At 35.9% G+C, this 24340-nt stretch overlaps 1 protein-coding gene across 1 annotated transcript in view; it reads right to left on the reverse strand.

Moving 5' to 3' along the window:
- LOC136861524 (collagen alpha chain CG42342) overlaps nucleotides 1-24340 on the reverse strand; it is a 381636-nt gene that overhangs the window by 166917 nt on the left and 190379 nt on the right. The window contains exons 17-18 of the mRNA XM_067138827.2: nucleotides 24281-24307; nucleotides 1270-1305 (exon numbers count right to left, since the gene is read on the reverse strand). Of these exons, the coding sequence (XP_066994928.1) occupies nucleotides 1270-1305; nucleotides 24281-24307 (63 nt within the window). The remainder of the gene's footprint in view (nucleotides 1-1269; nucleotides 1306-24280; nucleotides 24308-24340) is intronic.

Raw genomic sequence — 24340 nt, forward strand, 5'->3', positions numbered from 1 at the left:
ACTCTTAAGTCTGCCTAAGAATACATGAAAGTCCTATTAGGTGTTCATGATTGACAGAGACAACCAGTTCACAGATTTTATAATTGCTTATTGGTATGCTTGTAAACCATAGCATGCAAAGCACCATAACTATTTATTTATTTTTGTGTCAGAAACATAATACACAGTTACAATAATCTTAACATTAAACTTATACTGTTTTTGACAAAAACTTGGCCACATCCAGAGCATCTGGCTTGAAATAGCTCAATTTCTGTGCAAGAAGATGGACACAGTAAAAACTAAAGTGTGTGCCTTATCAGATAAATTTTTTTACTCTAATCTTTATGAATTCTAGATTTAACAAATAACTGCAATGTAAAATTTCTGCAAAGGTGCCGTGGTAATCAAAGCATTTTATATTCATCTCCAGTGTAGCTAATTATGAACAAATGTTGTAAGCTATGTGGAACATTCAATTTTATAGAAATGGCTAAGTAACTGAACTAAACTAACTACATTCCTTATTGTCTCTAGTGCATGTCTTATTGCTGCCATGTAAGTACATTATCAAGTTGTTAACTTTACTAAAAACAAATATCTTTTCATTAAAGGAATTAAAATTTGCCAGATTTAACACTAAATAATCTCTAAAATGTCTGGCATCATGGCTAAATGGTTAGCATGCTGGCCTTTGTTCCAAGGGGTCCCAGGTTCGATTCCCAGCTGGGTTGGGGATTTTAACCTTTATTGGTTAATTCCTCTGGCTTGAGGTCTGGGTGTGTGCACCATCTTCAACATTAGAATTCATCATAGGCAGGGCCTCTTTGTCACAGATAAGCAGATCATTTACGGAGTCAAATTGAATGACCTACACCAGGCCTTTCCAGAGGCAATACACCATTATTATAATTATTATCTGTAAAATTACAGCACTGGATGCAAACTGTTCAATTGACAGGTTTGCCTGCATGTACAAGCTGCTGGATTAAGTCTCTTCATGATATTTTAAGGATATTAAAAATATTTTTGTAAATGTTTGGGCAGTCATTCAGTCTACATGCTCATACTATAGGCCCTACTAATATAGGTACAAATTTACATGGGACTGTCTTCTCCAATCTCTTGCTTGGAGAAAAATATAAAAGAAGTTTATTAATTTAAAATACTGTGATATAACCACAACAGTGTATTAAAGGAAATACTTTCTCTTTAAATGCTTTCTAGTAAGGTGGTAATCAGATAAATTTGTTATGTCATTCCATGCAAGGGGAATATCTTAAAACTTACAATTTCTCCTCCGCTTCCCTCAAATGTTCCATCACCCTGAAACAAAAGGCCATTCAATTAAAATTTCATAATTGATCACTTTTTTCATGCATAAGAGGGAAATATGAAACAAATAAACTACATGAAACAACGTGCATATACTATCTGAGTTGCCAAGTTCCAAAATATGTTGTCCAACAATCAATATGATGAATATGGAAATTTAACTATGTACAGTATCGTAAACACCTTATTGCATAATATAGATATTTAAGAGAGAGGAATAATTTATAGATTAAAATTATTTTCCAAAATTTGCTAAATTCATCTGCTGTAATTAACAGTATGTAAATTCACTCTGCAATAACCACCATGAACAAAAGAAGTTTCCACTAACACCACAGTACAAGCAGAAGGACAAGTCAGATATTGAAACAGGAAAAAATTCTTTGAAGAAGAGGATATTTGTGGCTATTGAAGGTTAGAGACAATTTTCAGTTATAATGAATTACATTCACCATCAAAAGAATCATGTGTAATTCATTATAATTGTTATCATCAATCAATTTCAGATGAAGCCACAGAATATGTAATGTTATCATGCTTGTTACTGATCATTGCAGAGAGAAATGCAAACATCAACTGTAAAAAGTTCAGTAATATTTCTGAAATTAAAAGCTACCAAACAGTGTTGAAAGCACAACTCTAAATTGCAGGAAAGTGATAAATGAAGCAGCAGTGTAGTGCCTGTAAAGGAAATTCAAGTCTTATTATTTTAAATTTAATGTATAGTTCATAAAGAACCACAATGTAGATGTAGCCTTTAAGGATATCATTGTAAAATTATTTAAAGGTAGAAGTATTCAAACTGTTGAATTTATGCCATTAGAATACTTTTTTAAAAGTTTTAATTCAAAATACCAAAATGCTTTAATTTATGCTTCATATTGTTACAAGGGAAGCCTCCGTGGCTCAGATGGCAGCGCGTTGGCCTTTTACAACTGGATACCGTGGTTCAAACCCCGGTCACTCCATGTGAGATTTGTGCTGGACAAAGTGGAGGCAGGACAGGGTTTTCTCCGGGTACTCCAGTTTTCCCTGTCATCTTTCATTCGAGCAACACTCTCCATTATCATTTCATAGCATTTATCAGTCATTAATAAATCACTTTGTGAGTGGCAACCCCATTGTAATAATAGCCTATGTATGGTTCATTCATTATATCACTGACCCAGTCAAAGACTGGAAAACAGGTTATAGGTTTTTCATTGTTATGAGGAATATATACCAATTTGAGGTTCGGATTGAACTTCACCATTTTCGGTTTCTGTTAGATTCACATTGACTACTAATGATTTAACAACTTGTGAGAAAACAGGGCTAATAAGGTCTGCCAGTCAATACAATTGATTTACACAATTAGTAAATGGTGATTATTAATTTAACTCATTTCTTCATCGTACATGTTTCGAAAAAAGAATAATTTCTCTTTTTCAGTGATATCAGATTACTCTTCTTAGATTTCTCACAGGTTGTTAAAACATTAGTAGTCAATATGGATCTGACAGGAACCAAAAATGGTCAAATTCATTAATATTGTTTATGCCAGCCAGACTACAAGATTAATCAATAAATTTAAAAAATTGAAAATTAAAATCACCAAAATCTCCAAGGACCTAGTTTTTTAAAAAATTATTTGACACATGGGTTAATTCTAAAACATCTAAAAGGTTTGCAAAACAAGGAAAATTACAATATCATTATAAACGGACACAAAATAACATCAACCAATTGTGGTTTAAAAACAAAATAAAATCCTTGCTTTTAAAAAATCGTGATTGAATCATAATTTGTATAGTTTACATTTGAAATTAACAAAATCCACATCAGCTTCAGTATGGGATTGGGCGCAAAAGAATATAGAATTATCTATGTTGAAGATATTAAGCCAAAAACAAATTACACTAGATAAAAAATTCCAGATGTTGGTCAATGAGAAAGTTAGATGTCACAGTTACAGAAAACCATTCAATGAGCTAAACAATGCAGAACACACATTTTATTCTCTGGTAAAAGCTTAACCAAAGTTAAATTTGATAATATTGAATTAAATATTTTAAATAAAGGACCGAAACATAATCAGCAGAAAATGGTGGAGAGTAAGGGGCTGTCAGGACCAGATTTTCAGCATGTATCAAATAATTTTAAAATGCTGTAAGAGGAATAGACAGTTGTGTTTATATTTTGTAGATCTGGAAAAGTCATATGACAGAGAACGAAAGCAAAATATGTTACCCATACTGGGGGATTATAGGGTTAGGGATAAGTAATTATAAGTTGCAGTGAGAATTGATTGTAGAATGAATTCATGGTTTAAAATAGTTTCAGATGTTCAACAAGGCTGTAATCTTTCACCTTAGTTGTTCATAGTATACATGGATCATTTGCTGAAAGGTATAATATGGCAGTGAGGGATTCAGTTGGATGGAAATGTAGTAAGCAGTTTAGCCTATGCCAATGACTTGGTCTTAATGACAGACTGTGATGAAAGCTTACAGCTTGAAGCTTGAAAAGAGAGGTAGCGAGTATGCTATGAATATGAGCATTCCCAAGATTAAAGTGATGTCAGTAGGGAAGAAATCTAAGAGGACTGAATGCTAGGTATAGAATATGAAACTGGAACAGATGGATCATTGCAAATACTTAAGAGTATGTATTTTTGCAGGATGGTACTAAGTGAAATTAAATCAAGGTGCAGCAAAGCTAATGCAGTGACCTCACAGTTGCGGTCAACAGTAGATATTCTGTAAGAAAGAAAGCATTCTAGAATGAAAATATCTTTAAACCGGTCTGTTTTTAGACCAATTTTGCTGTATGGGAGTGGAAACTAGGTGGACTTGGGTTATCTTATGATAAGTTAAAACTAACAGACTTGAAAGTACCGAGAATGATTGCTGGTACAAACAGGTGGGAACTATGCCAGGAGGGTGATCAAAACGAGGAGATAAAGGCTGTTACAAATAAACTCTCTGGATGAAGCTGCATGTACAAACCGGCTGCAATGATGCAGTTATGTGAGACAAATAGACAAATGTAGGTTACCTAGGAGAATAATGGACTGAGGCATGGAGGGTAAGAAGTAGAAGAGGAAATAAGAGTTTTAGTTTTATTTTACAATATGTTTTACGTCGCACTGACACAGATAGGTCTTATGGTGACGATGGGTTAGGAAAGGGCTAGGAGTGGGGAGGGAATGACCGTGGTCTTAAGGCACAGCCCCAGCATTTGCCTGGTGTGAAGATGGGAAACCATGGAAAACCATCTTCAGGGCTGCCGACAGTGGAGTTCGAACCCACTCTCTCCCGAATGCAAGCTCACAGCTGCACGACCCTAACCGCATGGCTAACTTGCACGGTGAACTTAGTTTTTAACAATTTAATGAGAAGAGGTGTGGAACTAGGATTGTAGAAGCATTTAGTTTGTTCACAAAGGCTTGCAGACTGAATGCTGAAAGACATAACAGTCTATAATGAAGATACATGTACGATGTTTGTTTAATATTACTATATCACAGTTCTAAATAAGACGAATCAAACTAAAACCAGTTAAAATCACATGAATTCCCCTTACGTATAATTTTCAACTACTACCTCAAAGTGTTTGGAAGAACATATAAAATATTAGAGAAGAAAATAACATTATAACATATCTTTGTTATTTTTTGCTGTAATAAGTAGATGTATTAATTGGTTTGAACACATTTGGGAACTGGACAAATCTTCTTATGTTATATTTAATCTAGTTTACAGGGACTTTATTTTAGTGGATAAAATTTGATCCTGACTTACATGACTCCATGGGCAGACTATTTTTGGAGTAAGAACAAAATTATGTAACAGCCTTAATATTCGCCTTATACGTTTGCTATGGAAATTCTACTTGTAAGCTATGAAGCAAGTGGTTAAGCCAATACTATTAAAAGCAGAAAGGGCTTCATTAAAGAAAAATGATATCCATAGAATACACATCTCAGATGAGAGAAATAGCATGGGGAACAGGAAGAGAACAGGACTACATTTATCTACTTAACATTATTACTGATTTTTGTGGTCATAGCATTATTTTGAATTCACTGCAAAGGGGGGGGGGGGGGGTCATCCTTGTTTACTTACATATTCTAGTATAAAGAAAAAAATCAAGTGAAACAGATAGGTTGATGGTTTCAAAAAGTGAAGAAGAGCCTTATAATCCACCTAGAGTCTCAATGCAAAAAAATGTATCACAAACAAGATCAGAGGTCTTAAAATATATTTAAAATCTTACCTTTGCAGTTTAAAAAAATGCTCAGGCTTGCCATAAAATTACCAGGTTTATTTTGAATAGCATAGTACAATATGGTAAAGCTCTTTAGTACTTAGCTGTGAAAATTTTCTCTCCTCTACTATTGACATATCTGAAATAATTTTCAGAACTACTGGACTAACATTGAAAATAAGTTACAGTAACATGTACTGTACAAGTTTCATTTCTTAATGCATAGTTTCTGATAAAATGAGTTCAGCAAACTTTTGAAACATGGTACAAATGTTTATGGCAGTGGCTAAGCAAGTGTATGACCATTGTAGTATCAGAGTATGTGATATCTTGTGTGCAGCCCAGGTCAAATAGTAGCACTTACCATCACAGCTACTGAAAGTGAGTGGACTGACACTGGGATCTGTACATTTGATTTGGTCAAAACACAATTCACACATTTCTCTAGTATGACAAGTACCACAGCAATTGCGAGTTATGCATTCAAGAGATGGTAGATTTGAACCCACTGTCGGCAGTCCTGAAGATGGTTTGCTGTGGTTTCCTGTGTTTGCTGTGCCTTAATTAACCTGGGAAGGACAGAGATTTTATTTTTCTCTTAACTAGTTCAGTTGATCAAATCTAAAAATGTTCATTGATCAAAAGCCAAGAATAGTTATTTTCAAGTAAATTGGCTGGTACCATACGATACCGCACGTCCCTTATGGGAACACATACCGAGCTCGATAGCTGCAGTCGCTTAAGTGCGGCCAGTATCCAGTATTCGGGAGATAGTAGGTTTGAACCCCACTATCGGCAGCCCTGAAGATGGTTTTCCGTGGTTTCCCATTTTAACACCAGGCGAATGCTGGGGCTGTACCTTAATTAAGGCCACGGCCGCTTCCTTCCCACTCCTAGCCCTTTCCCGTCCCATCGTCGCCATAAAACCTATCTGTGTCGGTGCGACGTAAAGCAACTAGCAAAAAAAAAAAAAAAAAAAAAAAAAAAAAAAATGGGAACACATTTTTGCAAGGTTTGGTAATACACTTAAGTTGCATAATTATTGAATGTGATCCTGTGATGTCTTTTATTTGGACTGAGCTTGTTGGCCATGTGATTAGGAGCGCACAGTTATGAGTTTGCATTTGAGAGATAGTGAGTTCGAACTCCACTGTCAGCACTTCTGAAGATGGTTTTCCATGGTTTCTCATTTTCGTACCAGTCAAATGCTAGGGCTAAACCTTAATTGAGACCATGGCCGCTTTCTTCTCACTCCTAGCCTTTTCCTATCCCATCATCGCCATAAGACCTATCTGTGTCGGTGCAACGTAACGCCACTTGTAAAAAAAATCCTTTATTTGGATGAAAAATATGTACATGTATTTACAGAAAGATATAGGTGCATAAAATTTTTAAAGTATATTCATACATTATTACTTACAATTGTTCATAAAATCAGGCTGCATTTATTTCTCTGTTACAAGAAAGCAAGTGGAAGCTTGTTTCTACACATTATACAGGTCTGTTGTGTAGACCTAGTTTTCTGTTCGTGTGATTTTACCAGATTTTATAATAGGAGTTGAATTATGACTAAGAAAAGATATTAAAGATGTAGAAATTTTCTCACAAAACTGGAGTGTTTATAATAGAGACAGGGTATGAAAAATGGTAAATAAAAATGTAAACACTGTGCGATGGGTTTAAAGCAATTGTTGATGAATGTGAAAAGAGGTACCGGTATATACCTTTAAAGGTGAAGGAATGGTAAAAACCTGCTATATTACAATAAAGAAGTAAAGATGCTAAGAAGGAGATGCTGAGTGAAAAGAAATTGAGTTACAAATGGTTGTGGAAGTAAGGAAAAATTGAAGGACTTCCTAGGAAACTGAATCTAGCAAAGAAGTCAGCTAAGGATAACATGATGACAAGCAGAAAAATGGAAGGGTATGTATAAGTACTTTAAGGCAGAAATAGGTTCCAAGAAGGATATTCCAGGAATCATTAATGAATAAGAGCAGTGTATAAGTGAGAATTTACAGAAAGCATAAGTATTCAGTCAGCAGTATGTAAAGATTGTTGATTACAAGGAGAATATTCATATAGAGGAGGTGACTAACACTAATGAAGTATTGAAATTTACCTACAATAACAAAGACATTTGCAATAATATACAAAATTTGAAAACTAGAAAAGCAGCTGGAATTGATAAGATTTCTGGGGTTGAAATATAGTACCATATCTGAAGTACTTATTTGATTACAGTTTTCATGAAGGAGCTATACCAAATGAACAGAAAGTTATTGCAGTAGCTCCTGCATATAAAGGGGTGATAAACTTGAAGCCAAAACTGACACGCCAGGTCATTTTGACATGTGTTGCATGTAAGCATTGGAAAACTGTTCTTTATGATTATATTATACATGTTTGTGAAATTGATAACTGGTTCAACTGAAAGAAGTTGTGATTATGATTGCCTTATCTAAGGCATTTGATAGGGTAGATCATGGGAGACTACTGACAATAATGAGTGCAATTGGACTAGACAAAAGGGTGGCTGAACGGGTGGCTATATTTCTAGAAAATAGAACTCAGAGAATTAGAGTAGGTGAAGTGTTATCTGATCCTCTACTTATTAAGGGCAATATTATTGAACCTTTATGTTTTCTTATATATGAGTGTACAAGAACTGCAATCAAACATAAGAATTTTTGCAGGTGATGTTATACTGTATGCAGTAATGATAAGTTACAAGATTGTGAGTGACTGCAGAAAGATCTCGACAATGTTGTGAGATGGACATCACGTTATGGTATGATGATAAATGGGGTGAAAATTCAGGTTTTGAGCTTCACAAATAGTAAAAGACCTCTCAGTTTTAACTTTGAATTACTGCATTGATGAGGTGAAAGCTCCTTATGGAGATCACCGTAAGTACCTAGGTGTTAATACAAGGAAAGTTCTTCATTGTAAAAAAAAAAAGTTACAGACATTTTCACATGGTTATGAGGATATTTAGCGGTTGTAGTAAGGATGTAAAAGAAAGAGCATATAAGTCTCTGGTAAGGCCCCCAGTTAGAGTATTGTTCCAGCATATAGGACCCTCATCAGGATTACTTGATTCGAGAACTGGAAAAAATCCAAAGAAAAGCAGCTCAATTTGTTCTGGGTGATTTCCGACAAAAGAGTATCGTTATGAAAATGTTGCAAAGTTTGGACTGGGAAGACTTGGGAGTAAGGAGACGAGCTGCTCGACTAAGCTGTTTGTATAAAATTTATTTTTCTTCCACCAATTCAATACAATCAATAATTAAATCAAGGTTTAATCCTCATTAAAATATGAAATGGTACAAGTTTTGCCCCTTTTAAAGGGCCATATCATCACCTCAAAACAGAAGCAGGTACCTGTTTAAAATTTAACCTATAACTATTAAAAGAATTGTTAAATTCTTAAATGTTTCTAACTTAATATGTAGGCGTTGTGTAAGAAACTAGATTAGATATGAGAAGAATTAATATATTGATGGCCAAGGCCATAAACCCACCAACCTGGGCCCAATGTTTGGGAAGCCAGGCTCTGCCTGTCACAAGTCAGGACAAAGGGCGAGTGATAGAGGAGTAACACCTCTTTAAGAAACCTTGGTCCAGCTGACCCGGCTGGTAGTCCCATGTACGGGTCCCTTGCCAGGGTTACGGTGAAGACCTCAACGGCAGTGAAGGCGGAGAAGACGGACTTCGGAACGGTGGAACTGACGGACGAGGCAACCCTCCTATGCGGGGAAAATAGAATAGGAACTGCTGCCTTGTGGTCAGAAGTGGGAACTTCAAAGGCTAAGGGAAGAAACCCCAACAGAAAATCAGTAGGCCTGGCTACTTAGAAGGCAGCCCCTTCACCAGGCTTTGGGTGCTGAAGGCCAATAACCTACACACCCGAGATTAACCTATTACAGAAACATCAACGAATAGAAGCCGGATGGATAAAATGGATTTGACTTTTAGCATGAAATCGGACACGAGAATTGGAATGTGGAGTATCTAGGGAGATGAAGCGATACAGGTTGGACATATTAGGCTTGAGTGAGATGAGATGGACTGGGTTTGGTGAGATAAAGACCCAGGAAGGGGACACGCTGCTGTACTCAGGAAGAGAAGAAGAACATAGAGAGGGTGTTGGATTATTGATCACTCAAAAGACAAGGAAGAGTTTGATAGAATGGTACCCAGTCTCAGAAAGGATTCTAGTAGCTCGATTTGCATCAAGAATAAGACCAATTACAGTGGTGCAGTGTTATGCACCAACAGAGGCAGGAGAAGAAGAAGAAAAAGAGCAATTTTATGGTCAGCTACATCGAACCCTGTTAAAGGCAAAGAAAAGAGATATAATGGTCGTGATGGGAGACCTGAATGCGAAAGTTGGCAATGATAACCAAGGAATAGAAAATATAATGGGAAAACATGGTATAGGTAATAGAAATGAGAATGGTGAAAGGCTTATTGAATTTTGTAGTAACCACAGGTTGGTGATAGGAGGCACTATCTTCCCCCATAAGAATTGCCATAAAGTGATGTGGGTTTCCCCTGACCATAGAACGGAGAATCAGATCGACCATTTCACTATCAGCAAGACATGGCGAACCTCCCTTTTGGACGTGAGGAACAAGAGGAGGGCAGATGTGGGAAGTGACCATCACTTAGTAGTAGTAGTTACGCTCCGACTTAAGATTGCAAGTACTAGGCACATTCATCAGAAGAGGAGGATAAAGTATAACTGGGATAAACTGAAGGACAAGGAGGTGCAACAAAATTTTTCACTAGAATTGAATAACTGATTCCAACAGCTAAGAGAGGAAGAAGGACAGGATATTGAACATAATTGGAAGAGCATAGAGAGTACCTACATTAATACCTGTGAAAAGGTCCTAGGCAAAAGGGAGAGAGGAAGAGAGGAATGGATTACTTCTGAGACATGGGAAGCCGTGAATCAAAGGAAGGAATGTAAGAAAAGACTCAATACCGTAAGAACACAAGAAGAGAAGGCACAAGCTAGAACTAACTTTAATGAACTTAACAAAATAGTGAAGAGGAGATTTCGACATGACAAACGAGCATTTATCAATAATCTTGCAACACAAGCTGAGACGGCAGTACAAAACAATGATAGTAAGACCCTCTACCACATTACCAAGAGACTAACAGGAAAGTTTTCTAGATCTGACAAGCCAGTGAAAGCCAAAGATGGGAGATTAATGTCCACACAAAAAGAACAGCTAGAAAGATGGAGAGAACACTTTCTGGAGATTTTGAATCGTGAAGCAATCGAGGAAGAAGAGACAGAGGTGATGACCGTAGAAGAGCAGGAAGATGTTGCTATCAGTACAGAACCGCCATCAAGAACAGAGATCCAAAGGGCCATTAAACAACTAAAGAATGGCAAAGCGGCAGGTATGGACAATATCACACCGGAGGCCTTGAAAGTGGACGTGGGTACTTCAGTCGAGATTCTGTTCCCACTTTTCAAGAAGATTTGGGAAGAAGAGAAGATCCCCACAGATTGGAAGAAAGGATTGTTGATTAAGCTTCCGAAGAAAGGAGATTTATTGGAATGTGATAACTGGAGAGGGATTACCCTCCTTTCGATACCAAGTAAGGTACTCTCACAAATCATTTTAGAAAGGATCAAAAAGTGAGTTAACTCAAGGCTGAGGAAAGAACAGGCAGGATTTAGAGAAGGTTACTCCTGTACAGACCAGATCAACATACTGCGCATAATTATAGAACAATCCACGGAGCTGCAGTCGTCACTGTATCTCCTATTTGTAGACTTTGAAAAGGCATTTGATAATGTAATGAGGAAGAAGATGTGGAAAGCCATGAAAGAATTTGGGATTCCAAAGAAAATTATAAAGATAACCCAAGAAATGTATGAGAACTACACATGCCAAGTTTTACATCAGGGGATGTTGTCTGAGCCCATCCCAGTAAACACAGGGGTTAAGCAAGGATGTTTGCTGTCACCAATACTATTTCTGATGGTGCTGGATCTTATGATGAAGAAGGCAATGAATCGCCGAAGAGGAATTCAATGGGGACTGACAGGCAGGTTGGAGGACTTGGACTTTGCAGATGACTTGTGTTTGTTAGCCAACAGTTTTAAGGATATGGAAGCAAAGCTGAATGATTTAAAAACCGAAGCATCAGAGGTGGGATTGAAGATAAATGGAAAGAAAACCAAGGAGATGCGTTATAATAACCGAAACAAGGCACTATTATTTTTAGGAAACCAAGAGATCGAACAAGTCAACCAGTTTTGCTACCTGGGAAGTATAGTCACCCCTGAGGGAGGAACTATAGAGGATATAGGAAATAGAATAAATAAGGCTAAAGGAGCATTTGCAATGCTGAGACCAATCTGGAAATCTAAGGAACTTAACACCTATACCAAACTACGCATCTTCAATACAAATGTCAAGTCAGTACAGCTCTATGGGTGTGAAACATGGAAGACTAACAAACAACTGATTAGCAGACTTCAAACATTTGTGAACAGAAGTTTGAGGAATATCCTGAGGATATGGTGGCCACAAGTAATCTCCAATGAAGAACTATGGAAAAAAAAACCATGAAACACCCATTGATATTGAGATGCGTCGTAGGAAATGGAAGTGGATCGGGCATACATTACGGCGAGATAAAGACAACATAGCAAGACAAGCCTTGGAATGGAACCCACAAGGTAGCAGGAGAAGAGGCAGACCAAGAAACACATGGAGGAGGAGTGTAATAGCAGAAGGGATGGAGAAAGGAGGAAAGACCTGGACAGAGATCAGGACGATAGCGCAGAACAGAGTCCGGTGGCGGAAGTTCGTTGATGCCCTATGCTCCACTTAGGAGATACAGGAAATAAGTCAAGTAAGTCAAGGCCATAGTCAAATATAAGATATGACTTAATTAAGCTAAATGGTACAAAATGCCAATGATGAATAATGCTCTAAGTTAAAATATTTTATAAGACTTAATGAGGAAATACATTCCAACGTAATGAAGATTTTGGCATAATATTTAACCATGTACTACGTTCTTATGTTGATTCTTATTTTGATGGAATTAATATAAGTTCCAGTGTTTTTAGCTTGCAACTTGTAGAGATAGAAGTTACTTTTTGTCGCAGTTCTAGTTAAAAACTAATTTGAACTTCAAAATTAGTGACAATTTGATGAATTTGTTGTGATGTCATTGGGCCATTTTCTTATGTTGTACTCTATTCCTATGTTGTTGGTGTGCCTTGCAGTTGAAGTAACATTCTGACGTTAGCTTGTTGGTCGAAAAGGGGGAATCAGGCTGTGGTGCAAGTTGTAAATATCACACTGTTAGATGTATGTAAACCCTGTAAAATAGAGAAGTTTAAAGTTAACGAAATTAAAGAAATGAAAGGAAACGAGGGGATGATTAATGAGTAAAATATAAGTACTGCGGTGTTGACATTTACTTTTAGCTCCGCTGGAATGTTACCTTGTTGTGTGAAGGGTTTTTAGAGTACTGGCGGTTGCCGGCGTTCTGCTTCTTGTATTGTAAGTGTGTAGTCTTAGTAGAGGGGAGTGAACTTGAGAAGGCGGGGCTATGGGCTTGTGGGTTGGGTGTGGGGAGGAGTTGCTTGTATTTTGTGGAGAAGAGGGGCGTGATGAGTTTTTCAGCCTAGTGGGAGTGCTTATTGTTTTCATTTAAAAACTTTAAAAAATTTATTATCTTGAGGACTTATGGAATAGAGTTAGTATCATAGTTCATAAAGCAGGCTTTTACTAGCTATTGGATCATTTAAGTTTTGATTTGTATTGTATTTCCTGTCCCAAGAAAAATATAAAGGTTTTCAAACTTGGTCATGTGTCTACCTTTATCAATTCTGTTCAAAATTTGAAGATCACGCTCAATTGTAGGAAACTATGTCCTGAATCTTTCATACGATTGCTCATTGCTGAAAATTTGTTATGTTTTTGAGTGTTGTAGTGCTCAGCATATCTGGTTAAAAAACATCTCCCAGTTTGTCCCACGTAAGGAAAATTACATTCAGCACATTTAAGTCTATAGATGCCAGAACCAGAATATTTATTGTTGATCAAATTAACTGAATTATGATTGAAAAACAAATTTTGATTTGAGTTTCAAGTCTTGAAAGCAATTTTGATTTCATGTTTTTTTAAGGGATTAGTAACTTGTTGTATAATTGGATTAGTGTAAGTGAAGGTTGCGTGCGTATTTTGGTTTGCTGGTTTCTATTGGAGAAAAGTGCATGGCTAAATTCAATTTCACATTGTTGAGTATGTTATTAATGATTAAGGGATTGTATCCATTGAAGCTGGCTATTTCTTTTATGAGATTTGATTCTTTCTTTAGATTAACAGTCAAAAGAGAGATTTTTAACACACTATAAATTAAGCTATAAAATGAGGCCTGTTTATGTGATTATGGGTGTAAAGAACTATGTTTTATGGTTATTGGGATAAAGGAAGGCTCTTTATGGATTTGGAAATCAAATTTGTCTGAGATTCTTGTGATTGTGATATCTAAAAAGTTAATTGAACTATTGTTTTCATCTTCTTTAGTGAACTTAATATGATTATCTAAATTGTTTAAATAACAATTATCACTATTGTTACATCTATTATCAATTATTGCCAGCTTGTCATTGACATAGCGAAGCCAAAGACACAGTCCGTTAATGTTTTTTAATATTCTGTTATGTTCAAGGTTGTCCATGTAAATGTCGGCGAGTATCCTCGAGATGGGGTCTCTCATAGCTAGACCTTCTTGCTTGTATAGGTATTTTGTATAGGTATTTTAAGGCAGAAACAGGTTCCAAGAAGGAAATTCCAGGAATAATTAATGAACAGGGAGAGTGTATATGTGAGGATCTTCAAAAGGCAGAAGTATTCAGTCAGCAGTATGTAAAGATTGTTGGTTACAAGGATAATGTCGAGATAGAGGAGGAGACTAAGGCCAAAGAAGTAATAAAATTTACATATGATAACAATGACATTTACAGTAAGATACAAAAGTTGAAAACTCGAAAAGCGGCTGGAATTGATCAGATTTCTGGGGATATACTAAAGACAATGGGTTGAGATATAGTACCATATCTGAAGTACTTATTTGATTATTGTTTGGTCGGAGGAGTTATACCAGATGAATGGAGAGTTGCTATTGTAGCCCCTGTGTATAAAGGAAAAGGTGATAGACATATAGCTGAAAATTACAGGCCAGTAAGTTTGACATGCATTGTATGTAAGCTTTGGGAAGGCATTCTTTCTGATTATATTAGACATGTTTGTGAAATTAATAACTGGTTCGATAGAAGGCAGTTCGGTTTTAAGAAAGCTTATTCCACTGAAGCTGAACTTGTAGGATTCCAGCAAGATATAGCTGATATCTTGGATTCTGGAGGTCAAATAGACTGTATCGCGATTGACCTGTCTAAAGTATTTGATAGGGTGGATTATGGGAGACTACTGGCAAAAATAAGAGCAATTGGACTAGACAAAAGAGTGACCGAATGGGTTGCTATATTTCTAGAAAATAGATCTCAGAGAATTAGAGTAGGTGAAGCTTTATCTGACCCTGTAATAATTAAGAGGGGAATTCCTCAAGGCAGTATTATCGGACCTTTATGTTTTCTTATATATATAAATGATATGAGTAAAGGAGTGGAATCGGAGGTAAGGCTTTTTTTGCGGATGATGGTATTCTCTATAGCAGGGATGGCGAACCTTTTCCAGCTAGTGTGCCATTTTAAAGTTTGTTTTATTATTCTCAACTGTTTACTGTGCCACTTGTTATTTTCTTTTAAGGAATGGCTCTCTCCCCCCCCCCCCCTCCGTACGACTTCCTTTCTTAATTCCCAATTATGTTTCATAATATGTTAGTTATTCTTCTAGTGATTTATTTACTTATTTAATTTAATATATATCTTGTAAATACATTTGACTGCACGTTTTGTGGTTGTATTTTGCAAAAACATCAAAAATACATTTTTAAGTATTTCGAGAATACCTGACATTACTTGTAAAAATATATAATAAGCTCCCATTGTAACACTCCTCGTCATTAAATATTATTAGATATAACAATTAAAATACTAATATTGCTAATGAACTTCGAGTGAAATATCGTTCTCACATTTAGTACCCATGTCATTTATATTAGGTTCATAACTTCTTGTCTTCAGTAACACACAAGAAGCACATAGGTCTGAACCAAGGCGGATTCTAACTGTTGACTTCACAACGTTCATTGTAGGGTGTTTAAGAAATTGCACAAACCCAGTACGAATAACCACCATACATGAGGCTATTCTGTAAGTCAAAGCCCATTTTTAATAAAAGTTCTTGCTTCACATCCTTCATTATATCCTTACCTATTGTCATATTTCGTAAACTTAACAATTTTACTAATTCCTCCCTCCCCTCATCATATTTTCACAAGGAAATCAGACAAAACAGCAATCCTTTCTTGTAAGTTCACATACGTGTTTTCATCAAGACATACTGAATACATCTGGGAGTTATCCGAATCAGCTTTCAGATGCTCCAAAACATGTTCACTCATTCTTATTATTCTACCTTTGACAGTATTTCTGCTGGCTGGCATTTCTTTAATTCTGTTAATTATTTGCTGTTTGTTACGGAGGTCTTCAATTAATGTATTGGACGTCGATAAGAAAGTCTCTTTCAAGAACTCACCGTCAAAAATCGGCTTCCCATGCTCTAACATGCAGTGAGACAGATGGAAACAACCGCACTGATATTATTGCTTGGCCTGAAAGATGATACAAAACAAATAGTTTGCTTTGTGTATTCTTCGATTTTCTGTGAAACGAGCTCACTTCTTTCTTCATTTGACATGGAATGAACATTTAAATGATTCATCCGGAAATGGTGCTTTTGGCCTACATTAAATGTGCGGGACACAACGGTTTTTAGTTACAGGCAACACAAAGCGTTATTGCTTATTCCTATCACTCTGAATTCCGTTGTCCACTGTTCTTGAAGAATCCGGTTACTACTTTTGTTAAGTTTCTGTTTTATCAGCACCGAAAACATGTTTGTGAGGTCCGTATACAAACGACATTCAATAAACAGTAACACACAACGAATAATTACGCGCTACTGGCTACCACACACACGTCAAACTTCACTCACCGACTGATTGACGGCCAGGTTTTCGATATTTATTTCTTACACGTGAAGCACTATAACTATACGAACCATGTGATATTGTATAGTCTGTAGCACAAGACGTACATAAAATCTTTAATATGTTCATGTGGCGTGCCACCGAATTCCTGTCACTAGGTGTCACGCGTGGCATAGGTTCGCCATCCCTGCTCTATAGAGTGATAAATAAGTTACAAGATTGTGAGCAACTGCAACGTGACCTCGAAATTGTTGTGAGATGGACAGCAGGCAATGGTATGTTAATAAACGGGGTTAAAAGTCAGGTTATGAGTTTCACAAATAGGAAAAGTCCTCTCATTTTTAATTACTGCTTTGATGGGGTGAAAGTTCCTTTTGGGGATCATTGTAGGTATCTGGGTGTTAATATACGGAAAGATCTTCATTGGGGTAATCACATAAATGGGATTGTAAATAAAGGGTACAGATCTCTGCACATGGTTATGAGGGTGTTTAGGGGTTGTAGTAAGGATGTAAAGGAGAGGGCATATAAGTCTCTGATAAGACCCCAACTAGAGTATGGTTCCAATGTATGGGACCCTCACCAGGATTACCTGATTCAAGAACTGGAAAAAATCCAAAGAAAAGCAGCTTGATTTGTTCTGGGTGATTTCCGACAAAAGAGTAGCGTTACAAAAATGTTGCAAAGTTTGGGTTGGGAAGAATTGAGAGAAAGAAGAAGAGCTGCTTGACTAAGTGGTATGTTCCAAGCTGTCAGCGGAGAGATGGTGTGGAATGACATTAGTAGATGAATAAGTTTGAGCGGCGTTTATAAAAGTAGGAAAGATCACAATATGAAGATAAAGTTGGAATTCAAGAGGACAAACTGGGGCAAATATTCATTTATAGAAAGGGGAGTTAGGAATTGGAATAACTTACCAAGGGAGACGTTCAATAAATTTCCAATTTCTTTGAAATCATTTAGGAAAAGGCTAGGAAAGCAACAGATAGGGAATCTGCCACCTGGGCGACTGCCCTAAATGCAGATCAGTATTCATTCACTCATTCATTCATTCATTCATTCATTGTATATCTTGTTATTAAAGGTAAAATAGTTATTGCGCAAAACAGAACTTAGTAATTTTATGAATTTATCTGTTTCTATTGAACTTAAGGTACTGTGATTAGAAAGATTGCTTTTTATGATTTCTATAGTTTCATTGATCAGAATGTTTGAATACATATTACTGATGTCAAAAGAAACCATTGTGTAATAAGGATGCAAACTGAATTTACTTAAAGTTTTGCAAAGGTCGATTGAGTTTTTTATGGGGTGTTCATTGTGGAATTTAAAGTATTTTTTAAGAAATTTACGAAGGAATTGTAAGGTTTTATCAGTCGGACTATTTCTGCTGTTGATGAAGGGATGAATAGAGACATCTTTGTTATGTATCTTTGGCAGAGATCAGGCGGTGGGTAATTTAGGATTCATATTAATCAATTTCTGATATTCTTGCTCATCAAATAAAAATGGTGAATTTTTAAGAAGTGTTTTAAGATTGCACTGGGTTTTCATGATGGGGTCTTTGGCGATCGTAGGGTAAGTTTTATCGGAAAAGACCTCTTCTTTTTTTTAAATATAATCTTGTTTATTTATTAGGACTGTACTATTGCCTTTATTGGCTTTTGTTACTATAGCATTTTTATTGTTTACTTTGATTTTTAAATCTTGAGTCTGTTTCAAAAGGGTGGAATTACTGTTATTAGCTATTTCTTTAACGAGGGTGGGTAGTTTCTTTTTTACTCCGTATCTCCATTTTACAGAGTTTGTATACATCTGACAGCATGATATTTACAACTTGCACCACAGCCTGATTCCCCCTTATCGACCAACAAGCTAACGTCAGAATGTCACTTCAACCGCAAGGCACACCAACAACATAGGAATAGAGTACAACATAAGAAAATGGCCCAATGACACCACAACAAATTCATCAAATTGTCACTAATTTTCAAGTTCAAATTAGTTTTTTAACTAGAACTGCGACAAAAAGTAACTTCTATCTCTACAAGTTGCAAGCTAAAAACACTGGAACTTATATTAATTCCATCAAAATAAGAACCAACACAAGAACATAGTACATGATTAAATATTATGCCAAAATCTTCATTATGTTGGAATGTATTTCCTCATTAAGTCTTATAAAATATTTTAACTTAGAGCATTATTCATCATTGGCATTTTGTACCATTTAGCTTAATTAAGTCATATCTTATATTTGACTATGACCTTGGCCATCAATATATTAATTCTTTTCATATCTAATCTAGTTTCTTACACAACGCCTACATATTAAGTTAGAAACATTTAAGAATTTAACAATTCTTTTAATAGTCATAGGTTAAATTTTCAACAGGTACCTGCTTCGGTTTTGAGATGATGATATGGCTGATGACGCCCTTTAAAAGGGGAGAAACATGTACCATTTCATATTTTAATGAGGATTAAACATTGATTTTACGATTGATTGTATTGAAAAATAAATTACTTTCAATACGGATTTCACAATGATTCTTATAACTTGTAAGCTGCTTATTCCAGGCAGTCAGCAGACTTAAGTAGATGAATAAGTTTGAATGGTGTTTTTAAAAGTAGGAAAGATCACAATATGAAGATAAAGTTGGAATTCAAGAGGACAAATTAAGGAAAATATTTGTTTACAGGAAGAGGAGTGAGGGATTGGAATTATTAATTTTTTTTTTTTTGCTAGTGGCTTTACGTCGCACCGACACGGATAGGTCTTATGGCAACAACGGGATAGGAAAGGCCTAAATTCCCAAATTCTTTGAAATTTTTAAAGAAAATACTACCGGTAGGTAAAAAATATGCAGGGAATCTGTCACCTGGGTGACTGCCCTAAGTGCAGATCAGTGGTAACTGATTGATTGTTTGAAAGCAAAAATTCTCACTGACAAGATTGATTGGTATGGAAGTTTAGTAGTCACTTTATTAAGAGAAACATCTTACTGGTATGACTTTCATTAATACAAATATTAATAAGACATTTCATTTAAAATAAAATATTCTCACTAAGCTAATCTTCATTTATTAAACTATTCAAGCCTGTTCATGAAAAAGACACTACTGCAAAGTGACATATTTTTTAAAATCTTGGACTTGGTAATTTCAAAATCATCTTCATAACCTTATCTCCTGAGCATTATTTCAACTGTAATGTGAATGTACATGTTGTGCAATACCTTTGTATTGCTGCTTAATCTCGAATACGAAAGCAAGATACTAGGAAATGAATATTTGTCTAGAGATGGTATACAAAATGGCCCCAGAAAATTCACTACACGTCACAATATGTCCAAAATTACAGACTTATGGTAAGTAGTCTCACAAATATCTACAATGCACAGCAGAAGCCTTTAATTTTTACAGGGCTGTAGAAAACCATTGAAGTCAGATAACCACACAAATGGTTTTATTTAAGATCCCATGCATGATACAACTGAAATGAGGAGGAGTGCTATTTTGCACCATCCACATATGCCCTCTTACTGCAAAGAAATTAGTAATTTTTCATGGAAAAAATTACCGTAATCAATTCCTACGAATCTTCATGGGAGAAAGTGAGAGCCTATTAAGCACTTACCTACTGCACCTGCCTGAAATTTCATACAAGTTGATGCTGATGTCTTAATTGCATTAAGACATGCAGGTTTATAGCCACACACCAGTTGGTTATTGTGGAAGTGTTATATTTCCTCCTGATTAAATGATGCTTCATTCGTAAATAATACAAATAAAAGAAATGAAGAATCCTTGCATTGCTCATGAAGTCACTGACAATATTATTCTCTTTGTAGAAAGTCTGCTGATAAGAGGGTCACTGCTAGTTGCAAATGATTTGGTTAACATAAGCCCTCCTAGAGTTATCAGGCAACCAGAAAATAACATTTTGAAGCTGAACTGGACCAAGACAGGGAAGTGTACTGTCGCCTTTACTGTTTATACTGATAGACGACATCATGAGGTGCAGGAGACTGAACACAATGTTATTTGTTGCTGATATTGTGATTTGGCAAAAGGATGATAGGAAAGCAAGAACAACTTATTTATTTTCCTGGCATAACTTATCACTATGATTTTAAAACATGATTCGCAAAACTTTCATGATTAAGAGAGCATTCTCAGACTCATGTCTTTCAACATGAACCAGTCTAGCAGTGAGCCATAACTGTACACAATCAAGTTCACTTTTAATCTGTTTCAAATCCTACATAGTAAATAATAGCAGGCACAGATACTGTTTGAGTGAACACAAAAATGCCAGACATATGATCAAGATTGATCACCTACAGTTAACAGGTACACTGTCAGGGAGGAAACTCGGAAACTTAAATTCCTCCAAAATTCCACCTACCCACAAAAAAAAGGGACTATGAATTGTGCATGGTGTTCGATGATTTATATTCCAGATGTTTGTCTAGCTAGATTATCACCAAGCCATTTCTGATTTAAATCGTAATGCACAGTGGAACCTCAGTTCATTATTTTTGTGTGATCCCGTTTAAAAGCACCGATAGATGCAGGAAAATGATGGATGTAGGGAATACCAGTCATAAAGCAACTGCAAACATAATAATTAAAAATAAAGCACATATAATCGACACTCCTTTTCAATCAAAACAATTCACTAGAATTTACCCTTCATGATGGCATAGTTTTCCGAGAATCACAGGTTCTGGTCCCAGTTTCTTAGGATGAAGCAAGAGATTGGCAGCAATTGTGTTCTTGTTAAATATCACCCAAAACTTCCTATCTTACAGATGTTTGTCCAGTGGGTTTATCTGCTGTGCTCTCTTGTTAAATAGATGGTGAAGAACACTAAAGCCTTTGCACCCAGATCAATTACAACAGATGAAAAGAACTATACCCAGTTAGACAAAGAGATAAAGCCATATATTGAGAATGTAAGAAATGTTATCCCTATGTTTATGGCCAAAAATTTACTCTTGTAACAGACAACGAATCTTTTGGATATATTTTTGACATTCATAGCCACCCTCCAACAATCACTGTGTCTTATCTGATCTTATATGCTATGTTTCTCAGTGGATTTGATTGTCAGATAAAACAAAGGAGAACAGAGGACCATGGAAATGCAGATTATTTGTCATGAGCTACACTTTCCATCTCTACCAGTGACAAAGTAGATGAAGACTATGAAGTTTTTAATGTTTAGCACTGGTCACAAGTGGTCCAATTACAATAAGGCAGCAAAAGCAGATCATGTTGAACTACAAAGACATAAAAATGACCTCCATACAAATCAAAACCATTCACTAGAATTTACCCTTCATGATGGTGTAGTTTTCGTAGGACCCCGCTTTCTGATTCCAGTATCATTACAATCATACACGTTGGATGAACTCTATACCACTCACCAAGGAACTGTAAAAATGAAGGCTTTAGAATGAAAATGCTGCTACTGGATGAACAGTGATAAAGACATTGAACATATGGTGAAATCCTGTCATGCCTCTCCTGATGTCTGCAGTAACCCAAGTACAGTACCTCTACACTCCAGGGAGGTGCCAAAAGAAAACTGGCAAGGAATATATATGGATTTATCTGGCCCTTTCCAAGAAGATATAGTAGTAGATGCTCGATCAAAATGGTCAGAGATTATACCAAACAAATCATTGCCAACATCTGCATCACCAATCCTAATGATAAATAGAAATATTCGGAGGTAACGGCATTCCACAAATTCTTGTTTTGGATAATGCCTCAACTTTTATATCACAAGCAAGATTTTTGTTTCAGAAATAGACAAAATTGTATAACTTATAGCTTATGGCTATCCAAAAATCAACTAACTGAACATTTTATCCAGACACTCAAGAATAAACTGAACAACATGGCCCTATACACAGGCTTGCTGCATGAAAATTTTTATGAAATTCTGCTTTGTTATTGAGTAACTCCACTTCAAAATGTAGATCCATCTCCAGCTGAAATTTTCATGGGCAGAAACCTACATTCTCCCCTGGATCTAAAGGAAGCAAAACCACTGTTATGCAACAGATCAGAACCACAGCTGCTCAGCAAGCAATTACACCAAGAAGAACGAGTACAAGTTGAAAATACTCTGGTCCAATGAAATGGAAGTTTGGAATTACTCTGGACAAACTGGAAACATCTACATTACTTAATTAAAATGGATGATGGTTAGTTTTGCGACAAAACTGCATACCAACCAACTTCAAAGCTCATTAGTTCCGAGTCAAAATCAGAAACATGTCAGGTTTTACATCCACAGCAATGCTGTTTGGAACAAATAACAGTCAGCAATAAGTTCTGAAAGACTACAGACTCATCAGCCAAGAGTGAGAAGTTTCATTGTCTTTAACATTTCATTATACTTCAGCTCCAGAATCAGGTCCAGCATACCATTCCAACCCACAAATCATGACATTAAAAATATTCTCCTGTTTTAAAAGCTCACTCTAATTTACAGCCTTCTACATTGTTTCCAGACTCTACAGCAACCATGCCAATATTGCTGCAGGATGTGAATCAAAACCTGTTCAGCACTTAAATTTGTAATGTAAAGAAAATTAAGCCTGGCAGAATTATGTATTTCTGTTTTGTATGTTCTTTGGAATGACCACATATATTTATTCTGTGAATTTAGTATACCTCTTTCAATATCTTTCATTTCTATTTGTTCAGTGAAAAAACATTTATATTTGTTCTTTCAAAGTAGCACTAAGGATTTTCTTTGTCAAACTATAATTATGGGAACAATAGACTTTAAATAATGAATTAGAAGTAAGATAAACATGCTTTGGTTGAATCCAGATGAAACATAAAATCCTGCCTGTCTTTTCATTTGTATTTCCATTATTTGGTTTGACAATCCTTCTTCACACAATCATTAACTCCAAATCATGTCAGTCTATTTTTCTCCATTGTATAATATAGCTTGTTTATTTTTAATTCTTTCTGGATGTCTCTATTTCTAATCCTTATCTACTTGTCATTTGTAGCATACATCTTAGACAGTTTATTCTCGTTGTCTGTCTGATTTTCACCCTCATTTGTCATGGCGAATTCTCAGTCATATATATCATTAAAGGCATATAATATGCCTGGCACATAGCATAATCTTTCCTTTCTTGCAGACAAGGCCTAGGGCAATTCAGTTCATGATACATGTCATAAAGAGCTTAATTCCTCATGCACACAACACCACTGTAAGTTATTAATACACAAGGCTTTGGGTTCCATGCTGCTATATTTTTACAAGAATTAGAAAAAGATAAACTGGTATTCTGTGGCAATAACTCTCTACTATCAATATGTACACATTTCTACTATACTGTGTAGTATTTCCTCCAGAAAAGTTTTGATAACAATGGGTAATAGAACTGAAAAATCAGCATCTATCGTTTTCTTAATGCTTATGGACTCATATTGCACCTTGTGTGAAGCTAATTAACAATATTAGTTTATATAAGTATGCCTTATATTATATAGAGTTGTAATAAAAAATTGTTATTACCTGGCGCCGCCTAAGTTTTTTGTATTTCTGAGGACCGAAGCATGTGCCGAGAAAAGAAAA

Source organism: Anabrus simplex, chromosome 1, assembly GCF_040414725.1.
Source record: "Anabrus simplex isolate iqAnaSimp1 chromosome 1, ASM4041472v1, whole genome shotgun sequence".
In the NCBI taxonomy this organism is placed as follows: domain Eukaryota; kingdom Metazoa; phylum Arthropoda; class Insecta; order Orthoptera; family Tettigoniidae; genus Anabrus; species Anabrus simplex.